The sequence below is a fragment of the Thunnus albacares genome, chromosome 17 (assembly GCF_914725855.1).
Source record: "Thunnus albacares chromosome 17, fThuAlb1.1, whole genome shotgun sequence".
Taxonomy (NCBI): domain Eukaryota; kingdom Metazoa; phylum Chordata; class Actinopteri; order Scombriformes; family Scombridae; genus Thunnus; species Thunnus albacares.
The window spans coordinates 9,773,689-9,799,905 of record NC_058122.1 but is presented as its reverse complement, the minus strand read 5'-3'; the positions used below and the strand labels follow the sequence as shown (position 1 = coordinate 9,799,905).

The window sequence follows — 26,217 nt, the reverse complement described above, 5'->3', positions numbered from 1 at the left end:
TTGACCCATCCTCTACACACACACACACACACACTAGGAGCAGTGGCAGTGCAGCACCCTGGGACCAACTCCAGTTCTTTTGCCAGTACCTTGACAAGAGTATTAACCCAAACATACATGTCTTTGATGGTTGGAGGAAACTGGAGCACTCAGCGGAAACCCACACAAACACAGGGAGAACATGAAAACTCCACACAGAAAGGACCTTGGATGGCCGGGCTTTGAACCCAGGACCTTTTTGCTGTGAGGCAACAGGGCTAACCACTGAGCCACCCTGCTACCCAGACCGTCTCAAGCGCCCCTAGTTTTACAGCACTGTTCACTGTACGGGACATCCGCTACTCTACATTGCAGCTTTCTGTTTAACTGTCACTTGCTGCTGGTCTGCTGCTTGTCACAGTATTCAACATATTACCTTGTTATGTCAATGAAATGTACTGAAACAAATGTATATGTGACACAAAAAGGCAATTTATTATTTAAATATGCTTGGCCGGTGGATCTTTTTCATCTACCAGTCCCCAATTTTGGACACTGATTGTGTGATTTTTGGAGTTTACAGTTAATGGATCTGCTTCAGTGTATGCATGTATATAACAATCTGTGTATATATGTCTACCTCTGTGTGTCTGTCTGTTTTAGCTGTGTGTGCATGTTTCTTTGTGTTTGTATGTGCATGCGCTTATGTTCGTGCATGCCCTGTCACATGAGGGACACTGGAGCCCGAGGCCACCCCATGATCTGTCCTATTTTTACAGGGAGGTATCCCTGGCATCTCCCCAAACGCCTCCTGTGGAGGGAGAAAGTAGCGGGTCAGGGTGGTCAGCTGTAACAGGAGCCTTTTGACCTCATACATACACACACACATCACATTTGAAAGTGTATAGAGACCCGCACACACATCTATACACCCACAAGAGTTAAAGTAAACAACACTTACATAAGCAAGTTGACGCAGGGTTCCCCAGGGACATGAACATGGCTCTCTCCTCAAGCTGTGTTCTCTGATTCCAGCAGAGGAAAAAAAACAATGAACTTGCAGCAGCATTGTAGTGTAAATATTAAAATGTAAGTCTGGTTCCAAGAGTGATTTAATGCCTCTACTTTGTCACCTTTTCCACTTGAAGCCACTCACCTTACAACTCTTGAGTGGCCAGACAAGCCTGATATGGCAACTCTGAATGGGGAGAGCTGTGATGCTGGCATGAAAACAAACAAATACCTTGATAAATGTGGCTTCATTACTCATACGTTATGTATTACTATATGAATATTCAGCTGTGCACAGGTTGCAGTGTCGAACTAAACAAGGTTTAGGTGTGTTCTGCCAGCAAAAATTAGACTTCTGATACCTGCCTTTGGCCTCAATAATAAAAGACAATTTAAAAAGAAGTAAGCAAATACTGTTAATGTTTAGTTTAAGCTATCGGTTCAAGACTTAACCTCTGAATGTATGTCCTCATTCTAATGTTACTTTCCTCTCTTTTCCTCTAGGTTGGGGTGAACCTTACCCCCAGCAGAAGGAGTCCTCAACATGGAGGGAGCCCAGCTCTGCTCCACCCGTGACAGTGGACAACGGGACGTCTGCATGGGGGAAGCCCATGGACACCAGCTCCAGTTGGGATGAACACGCCAGGGATAGCAGAGAGACTGGATGGGGCGGCCAGCATAAGTCTGGTAGGTGCACACATGAAATTGAATATTCCTCAAAAATCTCGTTCTGAAGAGAATTATGATGTTAAAATTATCTGCAGTCCTGACAGTGAACTCTGACCTTTCTGCGAAGAGTAGCAGGAGAGAGAATTTTCCTGTAGGAAAATGAACAACTGAATTGTATACAATCACTCGCTGATATTCAGTTTCTTCCTTTCCCTCCCTCCTCAGTAGCTCCAGGTCCCAAGCCCATGGAGACGTGGTGTGGTGAGGAGGTGTCCATGAGCAATAGCTGGGACCAGGAAGAGGAGGTGGAGATTGGCATGTGGAGCAACAGCCAACAGGACAACAGGTCCCATGACCAAAACACCTGGAACTACAAGCATAAAGGCTCCAACAAGGTCTGTCACCTTAGCTTTGCACATTTGTTCATCACAAAAAATGAAAACATTGACCCCTGCTTTAACCAAACACTTGCTGACATTAAAGAAAAGCAGTTTAATGTAAAGTTTGTTCTTTTCTTAACCATGTGAGTTCCTGACAGAAACAGCAGAAGTCTCAGTACAAAATAAAGGAATGCTTGAAATTTAAATGGTTAGAAAGGCAACCCTGCCAATGCTTCAAGTGTCTACTGTATATTGTATATTATAAATAAATGTATCTGCTGTGTTTCAGATGAACAAACCAGTCAACAAACAGGATGAACCCTGGATGAAACCCTTCATCAACCAGTTCAACAGCATGAACTTCTCTGTAAGTACTGATTCCCATTGTGCATAAAAACCTTTCATGAAAAATGTGTTGGAAACAAAAACAAACCATGTTATCGTAGCACTAAAGCTATTGTTGCAGCCGACTTATGATTTTTGACAATTGTGTGCAATATTTATGCTTTTCTGTTTCTATAATCCCATTTTCTTGTCTTGTCCCCTTTCAGCGAGACTCTCCTGACGACTCCATGAAAACAGGAGGAGGGATGGTGCAGGACAAGCGTATGGACATGGGCGGTATGGGAGACTTCAATGGAGTAATTGGGAAGAATCCCGGGTCTCGACACCAGCTCCACAAGGAGTCTGCCATGGATCGCAGCCCTTACTATGACAAGGTATGCAGAAACACTGCTGTTAGCTGGGTCTAGTAGCGGTGGGGGTAAAATCATTAGTGGATAGAAGTTTGGTCAGTCTTTCTGCCATTGTGGTGATCATGAGGTAGGTCTAGAGAGTGAGAGAGTCTCTGCAGACATGTTGTCTGTAAGCTGCCGATTGTCTGCTGCTCTCAGCCCTGTTGCGCCCCACAGTGGTTGTTTTAACACACTGCATTTGATGTGTAGGCTATTGAAAGGGATGTTTCATTTGATACTTTCTGTTTGCATGACCTTGTATCTCATCTCACCTTTACAAATTATCAGTTATGCTTTGTTACTTATGACCAACAAAAACAAATGACAGATGATCACTAACATGCTTAATTCAGGGCTTGAAGTTCTCAGGCACCATGCCTGATTTCAGGCATAGAGCAGTTTGAAATTAATATAATACTTAATTCAGTACATTGTACATATTTCCTCCTGGAAAACTTTTCAGGCTCACAAATTGTTTCTTGCTTTAATCCCTGTTAATTGTTTATAATGGCAATTGACGGTTTTGCAAATGATTTGTAATTAGGCTTTAGCACAGTAATGATTCATTCCCTTTCATAGTTCTGTAGAAAGCTGCCGTGGGTTTGTTTGGCTTTGCTGCTTTTCCTTCTGCGCCTAAAGCTGCTTGCTCTCCTCTTTCACGCTTTCCTTCACTGTTCACTCTATCTTTCTGTCGCCACATTTCTCTCTCCTCCTACTCCCTTTTTCCAAAATTAACTCTTCTTCCTTTTCTCCTTCCCTCTCTGCCTGATGATGTGCTTCCTGTCCCTCTATGCTTGCCGTCCATCTGCTGTGCACCTGGCCTTGCTTCTGCAGCTGTCTGTTTCCCCCTCTACTTACGATAGTCCAGCTTCTGATGGACTCTCCTCCAATCAAAGCGTGAGCTTTTCCCCTTCCAATTCTGCTCAGCCTATCCCTTGTCTCGACTCTGGGCCATCTCCTGCCCACTCTAGTCCTGGGGCTGCTCGGCAGGTGAGTGCTGAAGGATGAAGAGGATGTTTTCTCTAGGTCTTGAGCCTATGTGTCTATGTTCTGCCAAATACTCGTGGGATACTAATATCTATCACTTAATGTAAAGAAATGGAGATGAACTGAATCAGTGTTTTGCCTGCATTTTATATAGATGGAACTCCAGCAGGTTACCCATCAAAAAGCTGTTGAGATGTCATTTTCCACAATTATCTGGATTTTAATTTGTGATTGTACTCACTAACGACTTCACTTAACAGCCTGTGGTCACAAAGTCATTAACAGATGGTTTAGGATTGGTTGGTTGTCTTGTGTTACGTTACATTGAATGACAAAAAGTTGTTTCTTGACAGTTGTTTGACCATTACAACAATGTCTGTGTGTGTGTGTGTTTGTGTCTTCCTTGCTTAGAATGTAAACCCTATGTTGGGTGGCAGCAGTGTAGCACAGGGCCGTGGCGGCCCCCAGTCCCAGGTCCCCCCCCAACCCAACCTTCGTAACCAAGTGCCTCCGCCCATCCTGCCCTCTCAGGTAACACACATACACAAAAAAATTTCTTGTTTTCATTTCATTGATATTTCTTTAACTGGGCTGCAACACAGCTGCCATTGCTCTACTGCTCATTATGTTTTAGACCAAAAAGATTTCATCTCATAAGTTTAAATGTTGTTAGTGCTTGAGAAAAGGTAGGAAAATGCTATGTCTGTTAGGAAAAGAGGGATGATCCAGAGGACAAGAAATAAAAGAAGTAAAAGAATCATCTCATTAGTTGATCATTTGAGTTATTTTATTTGCAATCAGTGATGTCAATCAAATGTAATGTAAGAACCTCTGGCAAACATTAGTTTGTTTAGTCATCAATTCATTATATAATTATTGACATACCAATTTTACAATGTAAAACAATTTCTAGATAATGGTGAGACACCTGCTGAAGAAGATGTAAGAGAGAAGCTGCATTTTCCAGCAGAAGTCTTCAGCCAAACATGCTAAATATGTTATTAGTTTTGCCATCCCCTTTCTCTCTCTCCTGCTCTTGTTTTATTTGTGTTTAACATAAAATTAAAAAAAAACTTGAATGTCATAATGGCAACTAAAACCAAAATCTTGTCTGTGTTCAGGTCCCTCCATCCCTGTTGAAGTACCCAGGAGGTAACGGAGGCCTGAACCCTCTGTTTGGCCCTCAGCAGGTGGCTGTGCTCAACCAACTCTCCCAACTCAACCAGCTGTCACAGCTCAACCAGATCAGCCAGTTACAGGTAGATTGATGGAAACACTTGAACACACACACATACATACATACAGGGATGGAAAAAAAATGAAATAAAAATTTCTGGTGTCAAAATATAGCATGGTTTTAGTTTTATATTCAGTGCTGTGTTGCACTGAGATGCTGATGTTAATTGGTGCAGTTTGTAAGCAACAAAGATGAGACACTTGAAACTGTATTAGAGTATTCCAAGATCCACATTTATAGTACCTAACTAACTGACAAGTGCTTATTTCTGTGAACTGAAAAGAGGCAGATCAGCTTTTATTTACTTTCCCCCCCCCCCACTTTTACCTTTCTCTGTCCACAGCGTCTTCTCCTCCAGCAGCAGCAACAGCAGCAGCAGCAACAGCAGAAGGCTCAGAGCCAGAGAGCCATGCCTGTGGGACGACAGACTGAACAGGTGCGTGTTTGTCCCTGAATCCTGCGTCATTTTAACCGCAATTTAAGAGTTTTTATTCCAGGATACTTAAGTGTGTTTAGTGTCTTTGAGGTTGCCTCATCAGTTGTTTCATCTCCTGTCCTTAGACACGTCCTATTGGTTCGTCTCCATCAATGATGCAGCCGCCACGACACCTGGACCCCTCCCTGCTGAAGCAGCCCCCACCCCTCAAACCGTACATGGATAACTACATGTCCCACAATACCCCTGACATGCAGAAGGATGCTGCCGCTCTTGGATCCTTCAGCAACTTCCCTTTAAGTATGTTATCTAACTATCATCTCACTTGTACGGTACCAATTAAAACTCTGGACTTTCTCATTCAAGGGAATGTAAAATATTTATTATACAATGTATTTGAATGATGTAAATTACCTTTTCGTTATGTCAATAAGTGAGTGACTGACATTTTTTTCTCTCTCTGCTATTTCCTCTGTTCCTCCATCCTTCTCATCAGGCTTGAACTCTAACCTGAATGTATCCCTGGACATGGGTGTTGGTGGTGGTAGTGGTGGTGGAGCTGTGAACTACAAAGAGCCACCCCAGTCCAGACTGAAGAAACTTTGGGCTACTGACCCTCTGGAGCAGAACAGCAAACCTGGTACAGAAGAACCTGTTTGTGTTTGTGACAGTACATGCTTGTAGCATCAAGCTAGAAACTGAAAGGGCCCATTTTTATTCTAAAGAAACGTTTGTTATATATGTGAAAACGGCTGATAGATTTAGAAAATATAATTTATATAAAGATAATTTTGCAGTTTTCTCGAATGTAATACTAATTCATTTCATTTCAAATGATCATATCAGCTTAACAATTTGAGTGAAAAGTTGAATCTTTGAAAAATGTAAATGAATTTCAGAATATCTTAGTATTTGGTATGTCCCCCTTTTGCTTTAAAGACAGCATGCACTCGAACTGGCATGGACTCCACACGTTTGTGCAAAACCTGATGATCCATGTTATCCCAGCATGATTTGACAATGTTCCAAAGAGCTTCTTGTGATGTCACAGAATGCTTTGTTTTCTCTTCAACTGAAACCATAAATGTTCAATGGGGTTGAGGTCAGGTGACTGTGGAGTAAAGTCCATGACTGTCAGGACTTCTTGGTCTTCTTTGGTCTTCTAGTATTTTTTGTAAAGCTTTGAGGTGCATTTGGGATCATTATCCTGCTGCAGTATGAATCCTTCTCCACAAAGATGCAAACCAGAGGGTAGAGCATGTCTCTGTATCCCTGTGTCAACTCCAGAGTAGGCAAAACACTCCCAGACTTGAATATTCCCATCACCATGTTTCACCGTTAGTTTGATACACTGCAGTATCATTCTCTCTCCTGTTCGTCTCTTTACATACACCCTTCTGTTACTTCCATAAATGCCAAACTTGGATTCATCAGTAAATATTTCTTACCCCATCCCCAAGCATTTGGTCTTGTTTCCTCTCCTGAGAAGTGGATATTAGATATTTTCAATGTGGTCTCAGACTATTGGACCCCACTATATATACTTTGTGGCCATTGAAACCTAGTTGCCAGGCTTACATGATTAAAAAATAAATGATGCAAATATGCTGATATGTTTTTTTAAAATGATCCTTAAGAAATTGAATAATTGTTGAGTTATTGTGATGGCATGGTGGTGTAAACTTGTTGGATCCTTGCATACAGTAGTATAATCAAACCAATTGGTTTTAGTATATGTGATTGTATCTTTACAGCTGTGTGCGTTCGTCCCACAGGTGCTATGTCGTCTGGGCTGCGTCTGGAGGACTCTCCCTTCTATGACTTCCTGTCTCCTGGCCCATCTCCCCTGAGTCCTCCCGGCCAATCAATGGGCTCGGTGGGCGATGGCTGGCCGCCCCGTGCCAACTCCCCCCCGCCCCATGGAAACACTGTCACCTGGCCCCCAGGTACACCAGCGTTCACATATAAAAACACAAATAGAAGAAAGGTGTTTGCATTGAAAATTGCTAATTGCTGTGTGTGTGTATTTGTGTCTGTAGAGTTCCGGCCCGGGGAGCCTTGGAAAGGTTACCCCAACATTGACCCTGAGACTGACCCTTATGTGACCCCCGGCAGTGTCATCAACAACCTCTCCATCAACACCGTCCGCGACACAGACCACCTCAGGGACAGGAACAACGGTAGGTCACACACATGGCAGAACATGAACACAGACTAAGGTTGAGTTTTGTTCACTGGTTACATTTTGTTTCTGGTACTAAGTTGGTAAATTCCAATCTTTATCTCCTTTTTTTCTTTTCATTAGCAATTATCACCGTGTAAAACTTTAAGGCAGTGAGCTTTTCCTTTTTAGTTTTAGCAGTTGAAAGGACAACTATTACTGGCTCGACTGTAGCTAACTCATTCATTTCATCAGTTGGTTGGTGATGCCAGGAAGCCACTGTTTGCTCGACTAAAGATCGTTTGTTAGATAGAGAAACACCACTTTGTACAATGTTAGGGATGTCTTTTCCTGAGTGGTAACTTGTTTTCAATGAAATTGTAATATTAAAACAACTGCTATGCTGTTGAGATGTCATTATCAGGTTGTAACTGCAGTTGGATTACAGTCTTTCTGCCCATTACAGATCTCAGTTCAGTCTTAATGTTTTACGTCTTGTATATCAAGTTATATATAATTTTTGTTGCATAAAAATGTTGGAATACTAAAACTGAATATATCCAAGAGATTTGAAAGCATTCGAGTTTTAGGAGCAGTTTAGATGCTGGATTCAAATTTTTAAAACAACAACCTAAACACACTGACATGCACTAACCCTTCTCTTTATGTCGCTCAGGGCCATCCTCATCACTGAACACCACGATGCCTTCTAACAGTGCCTGGTCATCCATTCGTGCCTCCAGCCACAGCGGTTCCCTCACCAGTACAGCACAAAGCACTTCAGGTGTGCATTCCTTCTTATAATTCAGCTCTTGCAATCTTTTCCAATTTCCTTCACCTCTCAGGCCGAATCATCTCAACGAACTTTAAAATGTTAATATGTCGAGTATATCCAGAGTGACAACAGTCAAATCAAATCACATTGATAGATGAGAGATAAATGATTAAATTAAAACCTACCAGACCTTCTTTCCCTTGATGTAAAAGGTTTCACTTTGCTCTCCTCTGTCCTTGCAGCCAGACCCAGTGAGTCAAAGTGGTCTCCCAGCGGCGGTTCTGTGTCTAACTCCTCCCTGGCCCATGAGCTGTGGAAGGTCCCCCTGCCTCCCAAGGCGCTGTCTGTGGCGGCCCCCTCCAGACCGCCACCCGGCCTCACCAGCCTGAAGCCCAGCCCTGCCTCCTCCAGCTGGGACAGCTCTGCCCTGAGACTGGGGGGGTGGGGCTCCACTGAGTCCAGATACACACCTGGTGAGAAAGGAAGGAGACACATACATTATACAGCTACCTGCAGTACTGTTTATGTTCCAATAACCGGGAACTGTATTTGTCATTATTCTGTCACACAAAGGAAAAATGACTAATGACTTTTTTTTTTTGGTGTATAAATGCAGGAAGTGCTCTAGATGTGAGACAGTTGCTGTATTTCATCCATGTTACATGGCTATACACCTCTAACATGTACCTTTGACTTGTTATACCTTTTTATATTTGCACTTGTGCATTTTATCTAAAATTCCACTGTGTGTGTTGGCAGGTTCCAGTTGGGGTGACAGCAGCAGCTCAGGGAGAACCCAATGGCTTGTTCTGAAAAATCTCACACCTCAGGTACTCGAACAAACACACACACACAAATATATAAATGCATGTGGTATGTGTAGCACTCTTATTACAAGAGTTCATCACACCTTTAGATATTTCCCCTCCTTCCTCTGGTGAGTGAAGTGACACTACGTTACATTATGCTCCTACTGAAAACAACAACAGTTCTTGTGGAGAAGCATGATAAAGGTCTATTAATCCAAAGTATAAATGTAACATTTAATCTGTGTAGAAATTAGTATTTTAATGTTTTTATAATTTGTATTTCTAACTGAACAACTTTCAGTATGTTTTCAGTGTTTTAGCCGTGTTTTTCAGTTGTCCTTCTCATGCACAGATATGCTTCATTTTTAGTCAATACAGCTGTGTTTACAGGCTTCACTTGTGCTGTTTGTGCGTAACCATAACCGGAAGCATATTTTTGTGCCTCAAGTGTATTTTCTTCTATTTTATGTGCATGTAACAAACTGTTTATCCTCTGTCTCTGTGTGTTTGCGTCACAGATTGACGGCTCTACCCTGAGGACCCTGTGCATGCAGCACGGCCCTCTGATCACATTCCACCTCAACCTGCCGCATGGTAACGCTGTGGTATGCTACAGCTCCAAGGATGAGGCTGCCAAGGCCCAGAAGAGCCTGCACATGTAAGGACATCATACATACACTCTCAACCTTTCCCTTATAGTTCTGTATTAAAGCAACCATTCTGTATTTAAAGGTCATAATGGCACTTTTAATTAGCTTGTTCAGTAGTTCACTCAGTTCTGCTCCTGAAGCTGATGGCATCATTACTCACTGTTGTATTGTATCTCTGCAGGTGTGTTTTGGGGAACACTACTATTCTGGCTGAGTTTGCCAGCGAGGAGGAAATCAACCGTTTCTTTGCACAAGGGCAGTCATTGGCCACTTCCTCCTCTGGCTGGCAGGCCATTGGCTCCTCTCAGAGCAGAATGGATCAGCCCCACCCCTTTCCCAGCCGCGCTCCTGAACCTAACCAATGGAACAGCAGCGATCTCCATAGCTCCTCCCTCTGGGGCGGGCCCAACTATTCCAGTAGCCTGTGGGGGACACCCAGTGGCACCGAGGCGGGGAGGATCAGCAGCCCTTCTCCAATCAGCTCCTTCCTCCCGGTGGATCACCTGACAGGGGGTGGGGACACCATGTGAACCGCCTGCCAATCAAACAGGTTGGGGGAAGGGTCAGTAGAGAATTATCAATAATCAGCAGAAGAAAATATTGAAAAAAAAAAAAAAAAAAAGTAGTTATAAACGCAATGGCACTAGTTGGACTCTTTCTCACTTACAAGATATTCAACAAAACGGGGTCTCCCCTGTGGAAAACAAGTTACGTTTCTCTCTCTGCACATATGTCCACTTTGTTTTAGCCCAAAAACATATCAGTCGGAATACTTGAATCATGCAGGCCAATTCTATAATGTGAACGGATGGATATTTGCTTCCAGGTAGTGCTCTTTCAGACCGAAAAAAGCTTCAATCGAGCTCATTATTATATATATATTTTTTGTTTCATTCGTCATGTTTATTTGAATTCCAATTCTTTTTATTTTTAACGTTTTCTTTTTGTTTTCGTTTTTTTTTTTTTTTTTTTTTTGCATTTGTTTGCTGACAATGTTGGAGAATGAGCTTTTTTAACTTTGCACTGAATGTGGTTTTTTCTCAGTATATATAATCTGCAATATAGAGGGAGCAGCCAGTTTTTCCAGTGTAGCTGTTTACTCATTGAGGTCCTTACCGTATGTGTGTATGCGTGTGCACGCGCACGTGTGTGTGTGGAAGTACTTTGTGTGTGTGCGTGTGTGTGTGTGATTGCGTGTGTGAGAGTATGTGTGCGCTCCTCTCTGCCTTGGCACGCCTACCTTACTGCGTTGTCGTGGAGTTCAAGATCAACAGATAGTTAAAAGAAGAATAAAAGCTGACTTAGGAGGATTATCTGGTGATAGTAAAAGTGACATTAAAAAGTATTGCACCAATTTTGTTTTAAAACTAAAGAACGTTGAGCTCTGCAGTGCAAAGGACTGTAGCCGCAGCTGGGACTAGCAAGCCCCGCTCACCCTAATGTAGGGGGGCAGGGCCTATCTAGCAAGCCCTCCCACAAGCCCCCTAGTGGGCAGGGGGGGGAACAGCACTTTCAGAATAGGCTTTCAATGTTTTGGAGGTGCCACACTGCAACCTCTTGTTTACAAGACTTAGGAGGCGGAACGTGTGTTCATTCTTCATTTTAAAGAGAAGATGGAATAAAACAGAAAATACACAAAAAAATAAAGATAAAACGAAAAAAAACCTTTAAAAAATGTATAAAACGAATAGAAAAATGACAAAAAAATTTAAACTCTTATTGAGGATGAAGACGATGCTTTGTAACTCTGGGAATTCGGATCAGTGTTTTTGGCCATGGCGTTGGTTATTTGAACTATTCCTCTTTGTCTGCTAAATAACCAGCAATGGTTCTCAGGAAATCAAGCCAGTTTTCCCCCCCTTGTAGTTGAATAAAAAAAAAAACTACTACTCCTTGTAGGAAAGGAAAATCCAACTTCTAGCACTGAAAACTATGTATAGGTCTGTAAGTTTTTTTTTTTTTTCTCTGCCAAATAACTGCTTTAAGCTGGAGAAGCTCAACACACTGCTTTCAATATGCTGTCTTTTGAGGGAGGGGGGGTCCTTGAGTGTGTGGGGGTTGGAGGACGGGCTTTATAAATCCCAACGCTCCCTCTCTCCTCCTCCTCCTCCTCCTCTCCTCCACTCCTCCGCTCCACTGATGTAAAAATCAAAAGTGGGGAGTGTTTATTGTGTGAGTGTGTGACTGTCAGTGGAAATGTTCTGTCTTGTCGGACTTATAAACCAAGAGAAAGGCGAATCTGTATCTATGCATACTGTAGCCTCTCACATGGCCTACAGAGAGGCGTTTTTGTTTTTTTTTTTTCTTTTTCTTTTTTTCCCGTGTCTCACAAAAAATGTTTTAAATGTTTCATTAAGAACAACAAAATGCGAACTATGACTTGCTTTTTTTTTTTCTTTTTTTTTTTTTCTTTTTAATCGCTCTCATTGCCACAAATGGTGTTTTGAAAAAAAAAGGAAAGAAGAAAAACTTTACAAATCTTGTTTTGGTTGAAGATAATATTTTAACAGTGCAAAAGTCGTCCACATTTCATTGCCTTGATCCTAATTGTGTCCGAAGATGCAACAACAAGTCAAGTGGCTTCTACCTGTTTACAAATAGAATATGATTGTATTGTTGAACTGTTTTTTTTTTTTTTTTTTTCTTTTTTCTTTTTTTTTCTTTTGGGAGGGGGAGGGGGGGGGGGGGTACTCATCTGAAGTTCTTGACCTGATGAATCGTGTGTGTGTGTGTGTGTGTTTGTGTGTGTGTGATAGGATACTCTGTACCGGCAGATGTGAGTTCTACCGCTGGAGGGGAAGGGGTTCAAGGGAGGGAGGGCGGGGGGCTGCATGAGTGTGGGAGAACAGCGTGAATGTAAATCCACCAGTGGTGTTTGTCGACAAGATACACGTGTGAAATAATAGATTTTACCTATCTAGCAGTGATCGTGTAGTTACTATGATGCACAAATATTCGGGGAAAAACAAAAGCTTCAGAGAGTGCGTGAACGAGAAGTCAGCATTAGCGCGAAGCCATGGACCTTAATTTCTTTTCTTCATTGTGAAATTATTCTGTGTTAAGCCTGTTGTGTGTGCGTGTGTTTTCCCCCTCCGATATAGGTTTTTATTTCAGAAGTACTACAAACGTTGGCTTTAGTTGTGTTTTTAAGTTTAGTCGTGAATATTTAACAGCTTCAAAGCATATGTAGTGAGACAGAATCTTGAGTATTAGCCAGACTTGACAGTGGTGTGTGCCAGTATTGAACTGCTCTCTACCAAATAATTCAATCATACAAAAGATTAGTTTACTTAATTCCAGATTTTTTTTTTGCTTAAACTATATATATATCTCTTATTTGTGTTTTTTTTTGGTCTTGTTTAACAAATGTTATCAAGTGGAACATCTGAACCATGTTTGTCATTTGTTTTTTGAGTAACTTAATTGACAAATTGAACTGAGGAGCCTTGGATTTTGCACTTGGGTGGATTAGAGGAAAAGGCCGAGCGAGTGGGGAGCAAAGCCGAGATGGAGGGTCAGACAGGCGGCGGCAGTGTAGTTTGGATTTTCAGGTCTGTCTGAGGGAGAAGGTGTGTCTGTGACAGTATTGTGACAGGGTAAAGTGTGTGTGTCTACATGTTCTCAACTGAAGTGGAAGGTGTGTGTGTGTGTGTGTGTGTTTGTGTGCGCTGTGACTAGAGAAGATGGTGCTTTTGTTGGTCCCAGTGAGGGAGCGAGAGAATAGGGAGGGTGTGAGTCGTCCTCTCCAGGTTTACCTCTCCCTGTTCACTGGGCCGGCCAGTCAGTCGGCGACCTCGCCACGCCGCCTGCACTGAGCCAGAATGTAGCTGAAAACGGTTTTTAAAAAAAAAAGTTATACGCGAAGGCCGAAGCCTCGATCCGCCTTCTCCGGCACCTGATCAGCCTCAAAAAAAAAAAACATGGAACCACCGCACAGAAAATCAAATACAGCAACCAACGCTCGTCGTTTTTTCATATTTGAATAAGTATTCAACTACTGTTTTGACCACACCTGGTTGTCATGATGATAGATTGGTGGCTGTTGCCGTGGAGATGCTCGCATCTTGAGCTTGACTGAAACGAGGCGAGGCTTCTCATTGGCCTGTAGTGACTCAGGCAAAGGGGAAGTGACTTGTGATCGGCTGGTTCTTCCTGGCTTTTCAGGGACACAGGGTTACACTTGCCTCTTTGCTGGCTTATCCAGGATCAGCTCTCCCTCTCCAACTCCTAAGCTTAACTACAGGAGAGGAAAACGCAAAACTGACAGGAGGCAAGTTAACTCTAAATAGTCTTTATTCCCTTTCCGCTCTTGATGAAATTATTTTACACTTCGTTCATTCTGATTTTAGCTATGCGTCTTTCCTAGCGCTGACGTGGGAGCAGTTTTGTCCCTCCTCAGTATCCTTATTTTAACCATTAGCGGGACAAAACTGAGCTCTGGTCAGCAGCTCAGGAGGCAGCATTGCTCTGCTGTTAGAGAAGGGACAAGCAACGTCTGTAAAACGCCTCTCATTAATGTTCATGTTACTGTTTAGGTTCCCAGCTTAATCTCGCTCTGTTTCCGTCTCGTCCGATCTACTGTTAGTGTCAGAGTGTGTGCGTTTGTGTGTTTGTGTGTGTGTGTGTGTGTGTGTGTGTGGGAAGATGCAAAAACCCAGTCTCGTGCAGAAAAAGTGTATGTTCGAACACATTATCATGCCAAATTGAGGAGGGAGGGTGAGAGGGAAGGAAAGGGATCGATACTTTTTTTGGGAGGGGGGGGGTTGGGTGGGGGGAGGGGGGTTGTTGTCATGTATGTGTGTGTATGTGTATTTAAAAAGCTGGACAATGTTAAATGCTTGAAGAAAAATGTCATTTGCAAAAGGATGATGTGAGGAAAACCTTTTTCAGTAAGTGAAAACCACCACGAGCAATGTACAATCCCCAGGGCTGCCAAGCAGCTTCCCGACAGGGCCAGAAGAGGGGAGGAAGGAAGGAAAAGAGTGTAGGAGAGGAGGGAAGCTGGCTGGTGATACTCTACTACTTTTTAATATTTAAGAAAAATAATGTGACTCTTTGTTTTTCTCTTGACTTAACTATCCTGTGAGCAAATGCTATATTATATCATAACACACACCCAACGGCTCCTACTGTCGATCAAAAGCGCTAAGGCTATTTTTTTTGACTTTACACACATTAAAAAAAACAAAAAAACAAAAAACAAAACAAACAAAAAAAAAAACAAAAACAAAAACTGTGAGAATCTGCTGTCTTTTTTGTCATTTTACATTTAGTATGAATACACACAAACCCTGAAAAGCTTTAGTCTAACCAGCACAAAGATGTGGGTGGGGCGGGTGGGTTACCGGGGTGGGTACAGCGTAGAGGGGGCGGGGTGGGTGTCGCTCAGAGAGACTATGCAGTGGAGTGTTGAACCCAGGCTTCCATGTCCACCTTGGGTTTTTTGCTTTCTTTTAAAAAAAAAAATCCCAAAAAAGTTTTTTTAAAAATACAGCTGAGATGGGATTCCCAATAATATTCCTCAAACATGTTGTGCCATCGTTGAATCGTACTGCTAGTACTACTACTACTAATAATAATAAAAACTGAAAAACCTTTATTACCTAGCAACCGTCGGGCCAGTTGTAGCAGGAGAGGAGGACAGGTTAAGATTTGCAAAGTCCATTTCTTTACTTTCACAGCTTGTCTCCTCGATAAGCCGAGAGGAGTGAGGCCGGTGAAACTGCAAATTTTACACAACTACAATGTTTTTTATAGAGATTCTATCAATCCACAGTGTGTAGTTGGATCACCTGTAAACCTATTATGCACATTGCTTTGGGAGACTGTTGAAACTATATATATAATATAAATATATATATATATATGAGAATATAAACGTACAGTGTCTATAATCAACGAGAGGAAGTCTTCCTCTCTCACAAACAAAACAGGAAGTACCTTTTTATTTTCAAATGTCTTCCTCGGGTCATCAAAGGATTTTATCTTAAACTTCGGGGGAAACTGCACTTTTTGAAGGACAATCTTTATTTGTATGGGTATAACAATTGACAAAAACGAAGTCGCCTGATATTACAAGGTATAGAAAACCAACTCCAGTGTGCTCTAATAATGAATGTCTCCTCTGATGCTGTCTATTCGTTTGGTTTCATTTAATCTTTTTATTCTCCTTCCTTTGTTGCTTGGTTTGTTCTGTATTTTTTTCTCCTTATTTTTCTGGATTTTAGTGCTCTTAAGAGAATCTGTACTAAGGTGTAGAGTAGTAGGTAGTGGGTCTTCTGTTGGCTGTACTCGTATACTGATTACTGTTTGTAACCCTCTGGCTCCCGCAGCCGGCATACAAAGCTGTATAACTTGGGTACAACCCTCAATAAAAGACTAACAAGACTCAGCGGTGGCCTCCTGGACTCTTTTTGTCTCCCGTCATCTTTGAGAGAAGATGAAATGTGTAACAGTTCTGAACCATTTAAATTCTTTAATTTCTATGTAAAGTCAACCTAAGGTAATTGTCCTGTGCCATTTCCTCAGATTATATTATTCTGCCAGATAACTTCCCATTTATGGTCATTTTTTAGTAAAAAATATGACTTTAGATTATACAAATAGACTGTTACATATCAAGCTTACTATGATTTTTTTTTGTCTACATTTAGTGCATCTCACTGTCTGTCTTTGTAGACTACATCTACACTGTAAGTAAACATATATAGTTCCTAATAGGAGTTTGAAATAGCTTGTGTATGGTCATATTGACAAGTTTTACATTTAAAAAAATACTCCTGAGACATTTAAAGATTTCTTTAAAAACACTGTAGAACATAACAAATGATCTGTGCGATAAATACTAATGTTTAATGCCGAATCCCTTTTATGGAACCAAAATGTTCTCATTTTCAAATGCTTATCCTGATCTTAAACTGTTTTTGACAGTATGAAGTCCCTTCTATAGTGAAAATACTGCATAACCTGTAGACTAGTCCACCAGGCCAGTGGAAACTGGAGTTTTGGAATAAAAATGTTTGATCTCAGTGGATTGGCAATAAATTATGAAATTTCTCTTATTCATTCAGTGTCTGTGCTGAGTTTTGCTACAGATCAACTGGCTGATTTAGCAGACTTCTCTGTTGTGGGTTCAGAAGATTCTGTGACCCTCAAGCTGTTAAACTCAAACACATGGCCATCATTCCAAAAGCTTATTTATAAAGCTGGCATTTTGAAATTGATTTTATCCAATGACAGCTAAATCACATGTTAATGCTCTTCATGCCATGATCTAAATATCACAACAATCACACTGAACCATACAGCATGTGTCTTTATTGATTTATTCATTTGAAATTATACATCGGAATCACAGGGTGGAGCTGGAAGAAAAAAAAAAATCCAAACTGTGATGTAACCATATTTAATGTTTTGTTTTGTTTCATCTCCAAGCTCCTGAAGCACATGTTCATTTAAATACAGTGAAACACGAGACACGGCAGCTGACAACGATGATGCCGTAACAGACAGAAGAGCTGACGGAGGAAGTGGAAAATATTTCAGCGCCCATCTGCCTGTGGGAACAAACTTCTCTGGAAGAAAAGGGGAAAAAAATGCATTTTAAAAAAAAACTTCTTACAACCGAATTTGTATCAACTTGATTGGATTTCATATTGATGGATGATTCCACAGAAACAAACGATGTACCATCAGAGGGACAGACAACAGGAAGAGTGAGGGAGACTTGCCTTTTAAGTGAGCTATAGAACAGATTATTCATAAACATCCTTCTTGTCTGCGATGTACTGTACAATCCCCTCAGGAGTCATCAACTTCTCTGCTTCTGCGTCTGGGATCTCAAAGCCTGCAGAGGAAACACACAATAAATATCCTGTAAACACACTACAGAGAGTCAGCTGGACACTGACATGTACACACGATCTGCACCTGCAAGGAAAGTAAAATGAGAAAATTATGCAGATACGAGGCAAATTAGCTACTTTCATGCCACCTTAAATCTGATTACACATCCTCATATTGACAAAAAATGTCAATTTTTGTCATAATAACTATTAATTTAGCAATTAGCGATGGCAAAAATAAGGCAAAACTGCACTAAATTGGTGAAATCAATGATTCTAAAGGCAGACTGACAGCTCTCTCACCACTATAGAAACTCCAATAAAAGGTTCGTTCAGTCAAATGTGGACCAGCAGAAATAACATGCAACAAAATAAACATGTCAGTTTTGTGCCAAGAATCTGTATATTTTTATATGAGAGTCTCTGTTGTTTCTAATGGACATTATTGCTGTAAATTACGCTAATTTTACCATGTGAGCCATTATAGTATTGCTCCCCTTCTTAATTCGCACAACCTTCAACTCACTATTATATGATTCCTGACACCAGCTGAATACCAGCTTTCATTTTAGGATTTACACTGCTATATTTTACCAGTTTGTCTTGAAAATGTTATGTGAAATCAAAGTATTGTAATCAACACACATTAGCCCACAAGAAGAAAACATAACATCTTCTATATAAAGTCAGATACTCCTGTGTTACTTAGCAACACCCTGTGCTGTATCCCCAAACCTGAGCAGTGTAGGAGTCACTTCAATCCAACAATGAAGTTTCTCCCTTGCTGACCTGATGCCTAAACCCTCAGACAGGTTGTCATGCTGACAAACACTCACCAAACTCATCCTCCATGGCCATAATGATCTCCACCTGGTCCAAGCTGTCCAGACCCAGGTCTTTCATAAAGTGGGAGGATGTCTGCAGCTGTGGAGCAGAAATTAATAATGACATCAGATATGTCATTTTTCATAATCATTGTCTTACTGCGACACATACTTTGGTTCCCTCACAGACTTTGATAAGTATTAAAAGATGATACTGCCTAGTAGGGATGTTACCAGTGAGGCTACAATGATGTTATATAGCCAACATCTTTGGCCATGTTCACCTCATTTACCATGGATAATAGAAACAAATACCAAAGGATTTCCATTTAAGTATTATAACTACTCATTAACAAGCTTTTACTGAACATTAGCCTCTCATATACACCAGAGAAGAATTCAATGAGTTTCAGTGTTTTCTGTCTTATGTAGATGTCACATGAAATGATCAGACAGCTTCACTTGAAGGTCCAGGAGATGCAGTATCTGTATATTAACATGGTCTCTGACAAATCACATGCTAAACACAGTCTGTAACAGAATATCATAGGCAAAAGAACTGTTCCGGTCGACTCCGAGAGGAAAAATTCAGACTATAATTAAACAGGAAATCATTCAAATTCCAAACATTCAGTGTTATTTAGTGTTTGAGCTGAATGTAGGCAGAGGGCCTGAGGGGGACTCTGGCTCGTTGGTGTTCACTCTCACCTTCTCGGGGTTAATCTTGTCGTAGAGCTTAAGGACATACATGACACGGTCTTTTATGGTCTCTAGGGTGAGGGGGGGCAGGTCTCCATACTGTCGGCACAACACAGTCACCGAGGAGACCTGGGAAGGACAAAGAAGGAGGAGGAGGAGGGATGATGAGGTGGACAGAGGTCATGGAGAAGACAGATATCAGCCTATGAATAAGCTTGAAGCTGTTTATGCTCAATTCCCATCTGTAGGTCAGACTGTTACAGGCACAAACTGTTAACACGCTGCATCTCACAGGTGCAGTTTAATAGTTAGTGATGCAGAAGAGAGTCAGTGGATGAACAAGTGATCAATATAGCAACATACTGCAAAATGTTATCCTGAATACACTGCAACACATTTACAACCACTATTGTTTATATTACACGTACAGGTGATTGAGTTTGCATATTAATTCACTTGTTTGTTTTGTTATTTAGTCTTATTTACTCATGTATCAATCTCAACCAGGGTAGACTAATGTACAATAGCTCTATCTTTACTGGGTTACACAGATAAACAACAGGAAGGCTCCAGCTCCTTATAGTCCTTACCCTTCCACACAAAGCAGAAGATATTTCTCCAGATAACATTACTGCAGTTCATCACACTCTTTGCTTTCCGTTTTCTCTATTATTATGGTTTTCATTTTTAAGTATTTAATCGTTTTTTTCTCTACATGTTGCTTGTTATATGCATTTTAATGAATAATAATATATATAACTTGTACTGCACTTTTCATTCACAGTGAATCTCTAAGTGCTACAGTGTTAAAAATAAACAAAAGAAACAACAAAAGTTATGTTTAAAAATCCTTCCTGAATGTAAAGCACGTTGAGCTTACATGTAATGAACAGAACTACATACAATTATCTTGCCTTCTTTCTAAATATCTTGACTGACTTTAGGTTATGTAGGACTTTTCATTGACTACCCGCCTGTATGTTGACATCCTCCTTACTGCTAGCAGCATCACATTACTGCATCATGCTAGCCACCGCGCAAGAAACAGTAATTAAACTTAAGGCAGCCCCAAACACAACACTGAAACACTCCTGCGCAGCAACATTATTTAACAATACTTTGCATCATGCTGAACAGGCAAAGCATGGTAAGCTTTCCTTAGCTGAAATCGTCTCTGTGGTGTTGGTGAAAAGGCGCTTAGGTTAAATCGAAATGTCTGTTTGTTGCAGGTGAAAGAGCAGTGTGTCAACAAGCTCAATAACTTTGCCAGTCAGCTAATAAGCCAAACACGGCGGTTGTGTAATTATAACTATAGTATTTTCATCATTTAAGGCAAGATTTAACACCAATATCTTTTGACTCCTGGTTGAATAACTTGCTTGCATGACACCATAAACTCCAGCAGGCCGTGTTAGCCGGACCGTTTTGAAAGACGTCGGTAGGTCACCGCTAGGCCCCACGAGACTCACCCGGCTCTGCTCGAGCCACCGCGTCCTCCGGCTGTCTGCGGCGAAGGATAGAGGTCGGTGGATGGCTACTGCCGGCCCGGCAGCGGCTCTGACTGCCAGGTTACCGGAGAGAAGCCTCAGCGAGGGCCGGGCGAGCGAGCGGACACACTGCTGCAGGACACGGGCCGCCATGACGGAGAGAGAAGTGACGTGAGGAAGCTCCCAGCGTGCGACGCGAAGAAGAAGCTGGGTCAAGGGCTCCGCGGTACGCATGCGCACAAAAAGGCTGCGTCTTTATTTCCCAGCTTGTTTTTTTGTTGTGTTTATCCCCGGTGTTATTTATTGTTTAGATAAACCAAAAATATACTACTGTAAACTAATACCTTTATGATAAAAAAATGATAATAATAAATGTACCGAAGAGCTAGGATTTATTTCAGGAAAGACCAATCTATCACAGAGTCATATTAAGGATTAGTTGTTTAATAATTATCTCGCTACATGACGTCAGGGTGCAGGATAACTAGACTGTTTATCTACATTATAACTCATATACGACACATTTCAAATATAACAAATACCAACGGAGTCTTTCCTTTGTTTGGCTCAGACTTAAAGACATCTATCGATGATTTTACACTCCACTCATATTGTCTGAAAATCCATTCATCAGAGTCGGCAGCAGAAGAAGAGGCCGAGCAAAAACAGACAGATGCGTTAGCTTTCATTATTGAACAAACATCACTGGCTTCAATATTTTACCAAATTCACAGCCATGGAGTTGTCTGAAATACTGTACAACAAAGCGGAGTACATTGAGACGGTAATGTGTATGATTTTAAGCCGTTGTTAGCTAGTTGCTTGCTATTTGGCTAGCTGGTAGCTCAGGGCGTAGGGCGTTGGATAGATAACTGAAATCATTGTTCGTGCTCAGTTTAGAATAAAAACAGAAACAGGCTTTTATCTAAAATTAATGCGTTGTGTCGTTTCATTTCAGGCTTCTGGCAACAAAGTGAGCAGACAGTCAGTGCTGTGTGGGAGTCAAAACATCGTTCTCAATGGCAAAGTAAGGGAAACATACACCAGGAGACTTTCACAGTTTTCTGTTGGAGCAGTAATGTTGTTCTCTCTTTTAGGTATGTGATATATTTTTATTTTCTCTCTGTCTCCTGTCTCTCTCCCTGTGTATATGTGTGCGCGTGCTGTCTCTCCCTCCAGACTATTGTCATGAATGACTGCATCATCAGAGGGGACCTGGCTAATGTCAGGGTGGGGAGACACTGTGTTGTCAAGAGCCGGAGCGTCATACGACCACCTTTCAAAAAGTTCAGCAAAGGGTAAAGCATCATTTTCTCATGGCAAATATTTGGACTAGTGTCGGCCGAGTTGACAACACCAAATACTATAATATATATTTTTTTAAATTTAAAATATGGATAACGTGGTAATAATTTTGGGTACGACTGGTGGTGTTTTCATACAGTGGGTGATATAGTCACTGAGAATGTATAAATAATCTGGATACAAATGGAAAAGCAGGCAGAGGTATTCTCTATTTACTGCAGAACAGTCAAATATACAGTATTTAAAAGTGGAAGAGACTTCCAAATTATGTTACAGTATTTCATCTTAATGCCAATACAATATCAATGCAGCGCTCAATTGTAGAGCTGCAACAGTTACTTTCTTTATCAATTAATTTGCCAGTTAATTTCTTAATTAGTCACATAGTGACAAACTCAAATGTTTTGTTTTGTTTTATTCTGTCGACAGTCCAAACCCCAAAGATGTTCAGTTTACTACACAGACTGTATATAAGACAAAGAAAACCAGGAAATCCTTACATCTGTTTAGCATTTTTGCTTGAAAAATGACTGAAACAATTGGTTAATTTTCTGTGGAGCTGCAATGATTAGCTGATCAATAGATTAGTCTATCAACAGAAAATTAATCAGTAACTATTTTGATCATCAATTAATAATTTTGAGTATTTTTTTTTAAAGAAAATATGCAAAAAGCCTCTGTTTCCAGCTTTTAAATGTGAATATTTTTTGGTTTCTTTAGTTCTTTGTGATAGTAAACTGAATATCTTTGGGTTACGGACTGTTGATTAGGACAAAGCAAGACATTTGAGGGTGCATCTTGGGCTTTATGAAACAGCGGTCAACATTTTTCACCATTTTCTGACATTTTATAGACCAAACAATTAATTGACCAATGGAGAAAATAATTGACAGATTAATCAATAATGAAAATAATCATTAGTTGCAGCCCTAATTTTCTGTCAGTCAGCATATCGATTATTTCAATGTATTGTTTCATCTTGGATCGTAAGGTGACTGATACATAACAGAGAGCTGTGCAGCATCAGGAAATAACAGGCAGAATTGCAAGTTTCTGTGAACTTCGTGCCTGTTAAACAAACACCTGAACTTCATCTCTTTCTGCACCATCTCTCCCTCCAGAGTGGCGTTCTTCCCGCTGCACATCGGAGACCACGTCTTCATCGAGGAGGACTGCGTGGTCAACGCTGCACAGATTGGTTCCTACGTCCACATTGGCAAGAACTGTGTCATAGTGAGTAGGATGAAACCACACACAAACACACAGAACCAAACCGCTTGACAAAAAAAGGAAAACGTACTGAGAGAGAGAGAGACAAAGCTCTGCCTGGGACATAAACAGAAGCAGTGTCTTGCCTGTGGTGAAACAGTCACATGATAGTCATGTTGAGACCAACTGAACACCGCAGGAGCAAAATGCTGGCAGGCTCCTTTATTCAGCTGAACAGACCCAGACATGAGTTGGACTATGAAATGAAACACATTGAATTAAACAGTTTATTGCTGTGGTGGTTGAATAGTTAACCCACAGCAGGAGCAGATTATATTTAATTATCACTGCTTCACCTTGATTCTTCATTGGGCACAAAATCAGGAGGCTGTATGAGGAAAAAGCTGAGTTTAGTATGGTTAAATAGGCACAAAAGTTTACAGAAATGCCACTTTGGTTATGGTAGGGCCCAACACCTAATTGCACAATCGTGTCTTTGTTTTAAATAATTTGTTTGGCATTTTGCTTTATTGAACAGATTATAGTAGAAAGAGACAGGAAATGTGGGAGAAAGCAAGGAGAGGGCTAGAATTGAAGCTTGGACATTTCAATAATATGGTCTACATCTTAGACACAGATATGTCTTAATTTTGGTTTCCAGGAGACAACAAATTGATATTTGATTGTTATTTTTAACATTTAAATTGTTTAGCCAATAAATTATTTAAAAACAGGCTAGTGGCTATTGGATGTTGCCAGAGTTCAGTCATGCCTGGAAGGACAGGTGACTGACTGCTCAAGACTTGAAAATAAACAACACATAATGTACTAATTAAAAAAGCAGGAGCCATTTACAGTGGCAGATATGCAGCATAGACTTTATTTTATTAGCTGACAATTTTGCAACACTGTGCCTTTTAACAATAGAAAACACCATCATATAAATATCTTCTGGAGCAACTGTACAGGATTGTGACGCTCGTTAACTGTGATCTCAGATACAGATGTGATGCAATAGATGCAATCCCACAATCGAAATTCAGAATTGTTTATAGAGATGATAAAATTGTAACCAGGTCCGTGGTGTAAACACAAGACTTGCCCAGCCGTTGTCTACCACTGCATATTGGACGGTATGAATAAAGCATTCGACACAGGAACAAACGTTGAACTTGTTTTCTTTGCAGGGTCGCCGCTGTGTGCTGAAGGACTGCTGCAAGATTTTAGACAACACCGTGCTTCCTCCCGAGACGGTGGTGCCTCCTTTTACCGTCTTCTCCGGATGCCCAGGTCAGCCACACAAACACAAACACACCTGTCAAACGTTTGTTACTTTCAACTCACTGTTTACTTCAATCACTGTGTGTCTCTCTCTCTCAGGTCTATTTTCAGGAGAGCTCCCGGAGTGCACGCAGGACCTGATGATTGACGTGACCAAGAGCTACTACCAGAAGTTTCTGCCCCTCAGCCAGATCTGAGTTCCGCCTCTAAACCTTCAGCGGAGCCCACCCACTTTCCACCTTCGGGGTCGGGGTCACTCATTGGACTGAAATGGACTCTGAGAGCTCACCTTCTATCCTTCAACTCCCAGAGGCCCTGAGTTTCTCTCTGCCAAAGGAAAAAACATTTTGGTCCTGTTATATGATTTAGTTGTTTCAGTATGTGGAAAGCACATAATGAATAAAATGTAATACAGCTGTGCAGGGCAGTGTTGCAAGTTTGTAGCTCCAAACTGCAGTGAGAGGTAACTGTTTGAAAATTCACAAATCCTAGAAGGTGTTGCTTCTAAACAGTAGAAGGCTCATGTTTACCATCCACAGCCAGTCTTAGATGCCCTCTAAGGACATACAGATAAAAACCCCTTAATCTCCATTTTTTTTCTCTTATGAATGCTTTGATTTTCTAATGAGGTATGTTTTGTGTAGTCTGACACTTTTTCCTGGTCGGTGTGCTGTGGAGAAACTCAAGGACCTCTGTATGGTTGCTGAAGGAGAGAGAAGTCAGTTTGGAGGAAGTTACTGCTTTGGCGGCAGCTGCAGGTGAAGATGAGGATGTGGAGGAGCTTTGACAGGAAAGAAGGTGAAGGGTGGAGGTGTTTTGGAGAATGTGGGAGCACGGCTTGTAGTATAAGACACCCTTGGACCAAAACAGTTGCAACAACAGTTGTTTTTGGGGATGTTGGCAGGGCAGTGTGCTCACTGAAGTATTGTTGTTTAATTCTCATTGTTGATTGTGTGTTTGTTTGCTTTCTTCTTTACAGATTCACAGAAGCAGGAAACACTTATTTAATACTGTTGCATTATGTTTCAAACAATCAAAACAACTGCATTGTTAATTTGGATATGTTGTTGTGTGCAGGATAGCCCTCCGTCATTATCTGTGAGCATACAATAGCCAGAGCAAACATTTTAAATGCAGCAAATAAATATAAATGCTTGAAAATCTGCCTGGTATGATATATGCACTACAAAGTAAATCTGTGTCTCAAAGCTATTAACTGCAGAGCATTTACCTTGATTTTATATTTATCGTTCCACAGATCAAGACTTAGCTTTCCATTTCTTTGGGAAGTTTCTTAATTTAAGTTGGTAGAAATGCAAAGAGTGAGACAGGACTGGACAGAATCAGGACAGTAGTTTTCATCAGAATGACATTTAAAATGCTTCACTACAGTATGAACAGAATAAGTAACCATTGTGACACCCAACATGTAGAAAAAGTTAAGTGTTTCTGAAGTGTTCCTGTAGCACCACCCGGTGGTCAGTAGCAGGGCTGCTTGCTAAAAGACAAATGCAGACTCATCTATTCATATTATTACCATATCAGTGTCAGTGTGAGATTTTCTTGCTTCCGTGGTCTCTTGTTAAATACGTACATTTGTAGACATCCTTTGACAAAACAATCCAATATACTGGAATGGGGAAATGATAATTTATCCATTTACTGCTCCTGGTATGCTAGTCACCAGCATACGTTCAGATTCATTCATCAGATCCGTTATTTAAAGGGGAGTTTGGAGTA

The 26,217-nt window shown here is 41.1% G+C and overlaps 3 protein-coding genes and 1 long non-coding RNA gene across 7 annotated transcripts in view; 3 read left to right on the top strand and 1 right to left on the bottom strand.

Moving 5' to 3' along the window:
- LOC122967737 (trinucleotide repeat-containing gene 6A protein-like) overlaps nt 1-12,184 on the top strand; it is a 39,339-nt gene extending 27,155 nt beyond the window's left edge. For 2 of the 3 annotated variants that reach the window (XM_044332528.1, XM_044332526.1), the window contains 16 exons: nt 1,495-1,677; nt 1,885-2,054; nt 2,329-2,406; nt 2,591-2,758; nt 4,172-4,291; nt 4,882-5,019; nt 5,341-5,433; nt 5,559-5,733; nt 5,930-6,073; nt 7,209-7,379; nt 7,473-7,613; nt 8,271-8,378; nt 8,612-8,842; nt 9,129-9,199; nt 9,697-9,836; nt 10,010-12,184. In XM_044332528.1, the coding sequence (XP_044188463.1) occupies nt 1,495-1,677; nt 1,885-2,054; nt 2,329-2,406; nt 2,591-2,758; nt 4,172-4,291; nt 4,882-5,019; nt 5,341-5,433; nt 5,559-5,733; nt 5,930-6,073; nt 7,209-7,379; nt 7,473-7,613; nt 8,271-8,378; nt 8,612-8,842; nt 9,129-9,199; nt 9,697-9,836; nt 10,010-10,358 (2,480 nt within the window). In that variant the 3' untranslated portion in view covers nt 10,359-12,184. The remainder of the gene's footprint in view (nt 1-1,494; nt 1,678-1,884; nt 2,055-2,328; nt 2,407-2,590; nt 2,759-4,171; nt 4,292-4,881; nt 5,020-5,340; nt 5,434-5,558; nt 5,734-5,929; nt 6,074-7,208; nt 7,380-7,472; nt 7,614-8,270; nt 8,379-8,611; nt 8,843-9,128; nt 9,200-9,696; nt 9,837-10,009) is intronic. The other variant, XM_044332527.1, reaches the window with a different exon arrangement.
- Nucleotides 12,185-12,547: 363 nt separating this feature from the next.
- Nucleotides 12,548-14,464, top strand: LOC122967738. 2 transcript variants are annotated; one of them, XR_006398670.1, is made up of 2 exons: nt 12,548-12,559; nt 13,466-14,464. It is a non-coding gene; the product is annotated as an uncharacterized LOC122967738 (long non-coding RNA). The 2 variants fall into 2 exon arrangements; XR_006398669.1 differs by having other exon boundaries at nt 12,548-12,563.
- Nucleotides 14,465-17,123: 2,659 nt separating this feature from the next.
- Nucleotides 17,124-20,891, bottom strand: ndufab1b (NADH:ubiquinone oxidoreductase subunit AB1b). The gene is made up of 5 exons (XM_044330430.1): nt 20,665-20,891; nt 19,205-19,324; nt 18,509-18,596; nt 17,559-17,674; nt 17,124-17,402 (listed from the first exon to the last, which is right to left on the bottom strand). Exons 1-4 carry the CDS (start codon nt 20,833-20,835, stop codon nt 17,583-17,585), a joined length of 471 nt encoding a protein of 156 aa, XP_044186365.1. The 5' UTR covers nt 20,836-20,891; the 3' UTR covers nt 17,124-17,402; nt 17,559-17,582.
- Nucleotides 20,892-21,284: 393 nt separating this feature from the next.
- dctn5 (dynactin 5) lies at nt 21,285-24,897 on the top strand. The gene is made up of 6 exons (XM_044330431.1): nt 21,285-21,466; nt 21,641-21,709; nt 21,862-21,980; nt 23,109-23,220; nt 24,384-24,486; nt 24,577-24,897. Exons 1-6 carry the CDS (start codon nt 21,419-21,421, stop codon nt 24,672-24,674), a joined length of 549 nt encoding a protein of 182 aa, XP_044186366.1. The 5' UTR covers nt 21,285-21,418; the 3' UTR covers nt 24,675-24,897.
- Nucleotides 24,898-26,217: the final 1,320 nt, after the last annotated feature.

Excerpts from the sequence above, each read along its gene's own strand:
- dctn5 (XM_044330431.1), top strand. The coding sequence starts at position 21,419 with ATGGAGTTGTCTGAAATACTGTACAACAAAGCGGAGTACATTGAGACG. Across the intron at positions 21,981-23,108 it reads TTCAAAAAGTTCAGCAAAGG|AGTGGCGTTCTTCCCGCTGC; the intron begins GTAAAGCATCAT and ends CTCTCCCTCCAG. Across the intron at positions 23,221-24,383 it reads TTGGCAAGAACTGTGTCATA|GGTCGCCGCTGTGTGCTGAA; the intron begins GTGAGTAGGATG and ends TTTTCTTTGCAG.
- ndufab1b (XM_044330430.1), bottom strand. The coding sequence starts at position 20,835 with ATGGCGGCCCGTGTCCTGCAGCAGTGTGTCCGCTCGCTCGCCCGGCCC. Across the intron at positions 19,325-20,664 it reads GGTGGCTCGAGCAGAGCCGG|GTCTCCTCGGTGACTGTGTT; the intron begins GTGAGTCTCGTG and ends TGTCCTTCCCAG. Across the intron at positions 18,597-19,204 it reads ACAAGATTAACCCCGAGAAG|CTGCAGACATCCTCCCACTT; the intron begins GTGAGAGTGAAC and ends TCTGCTCCACAG.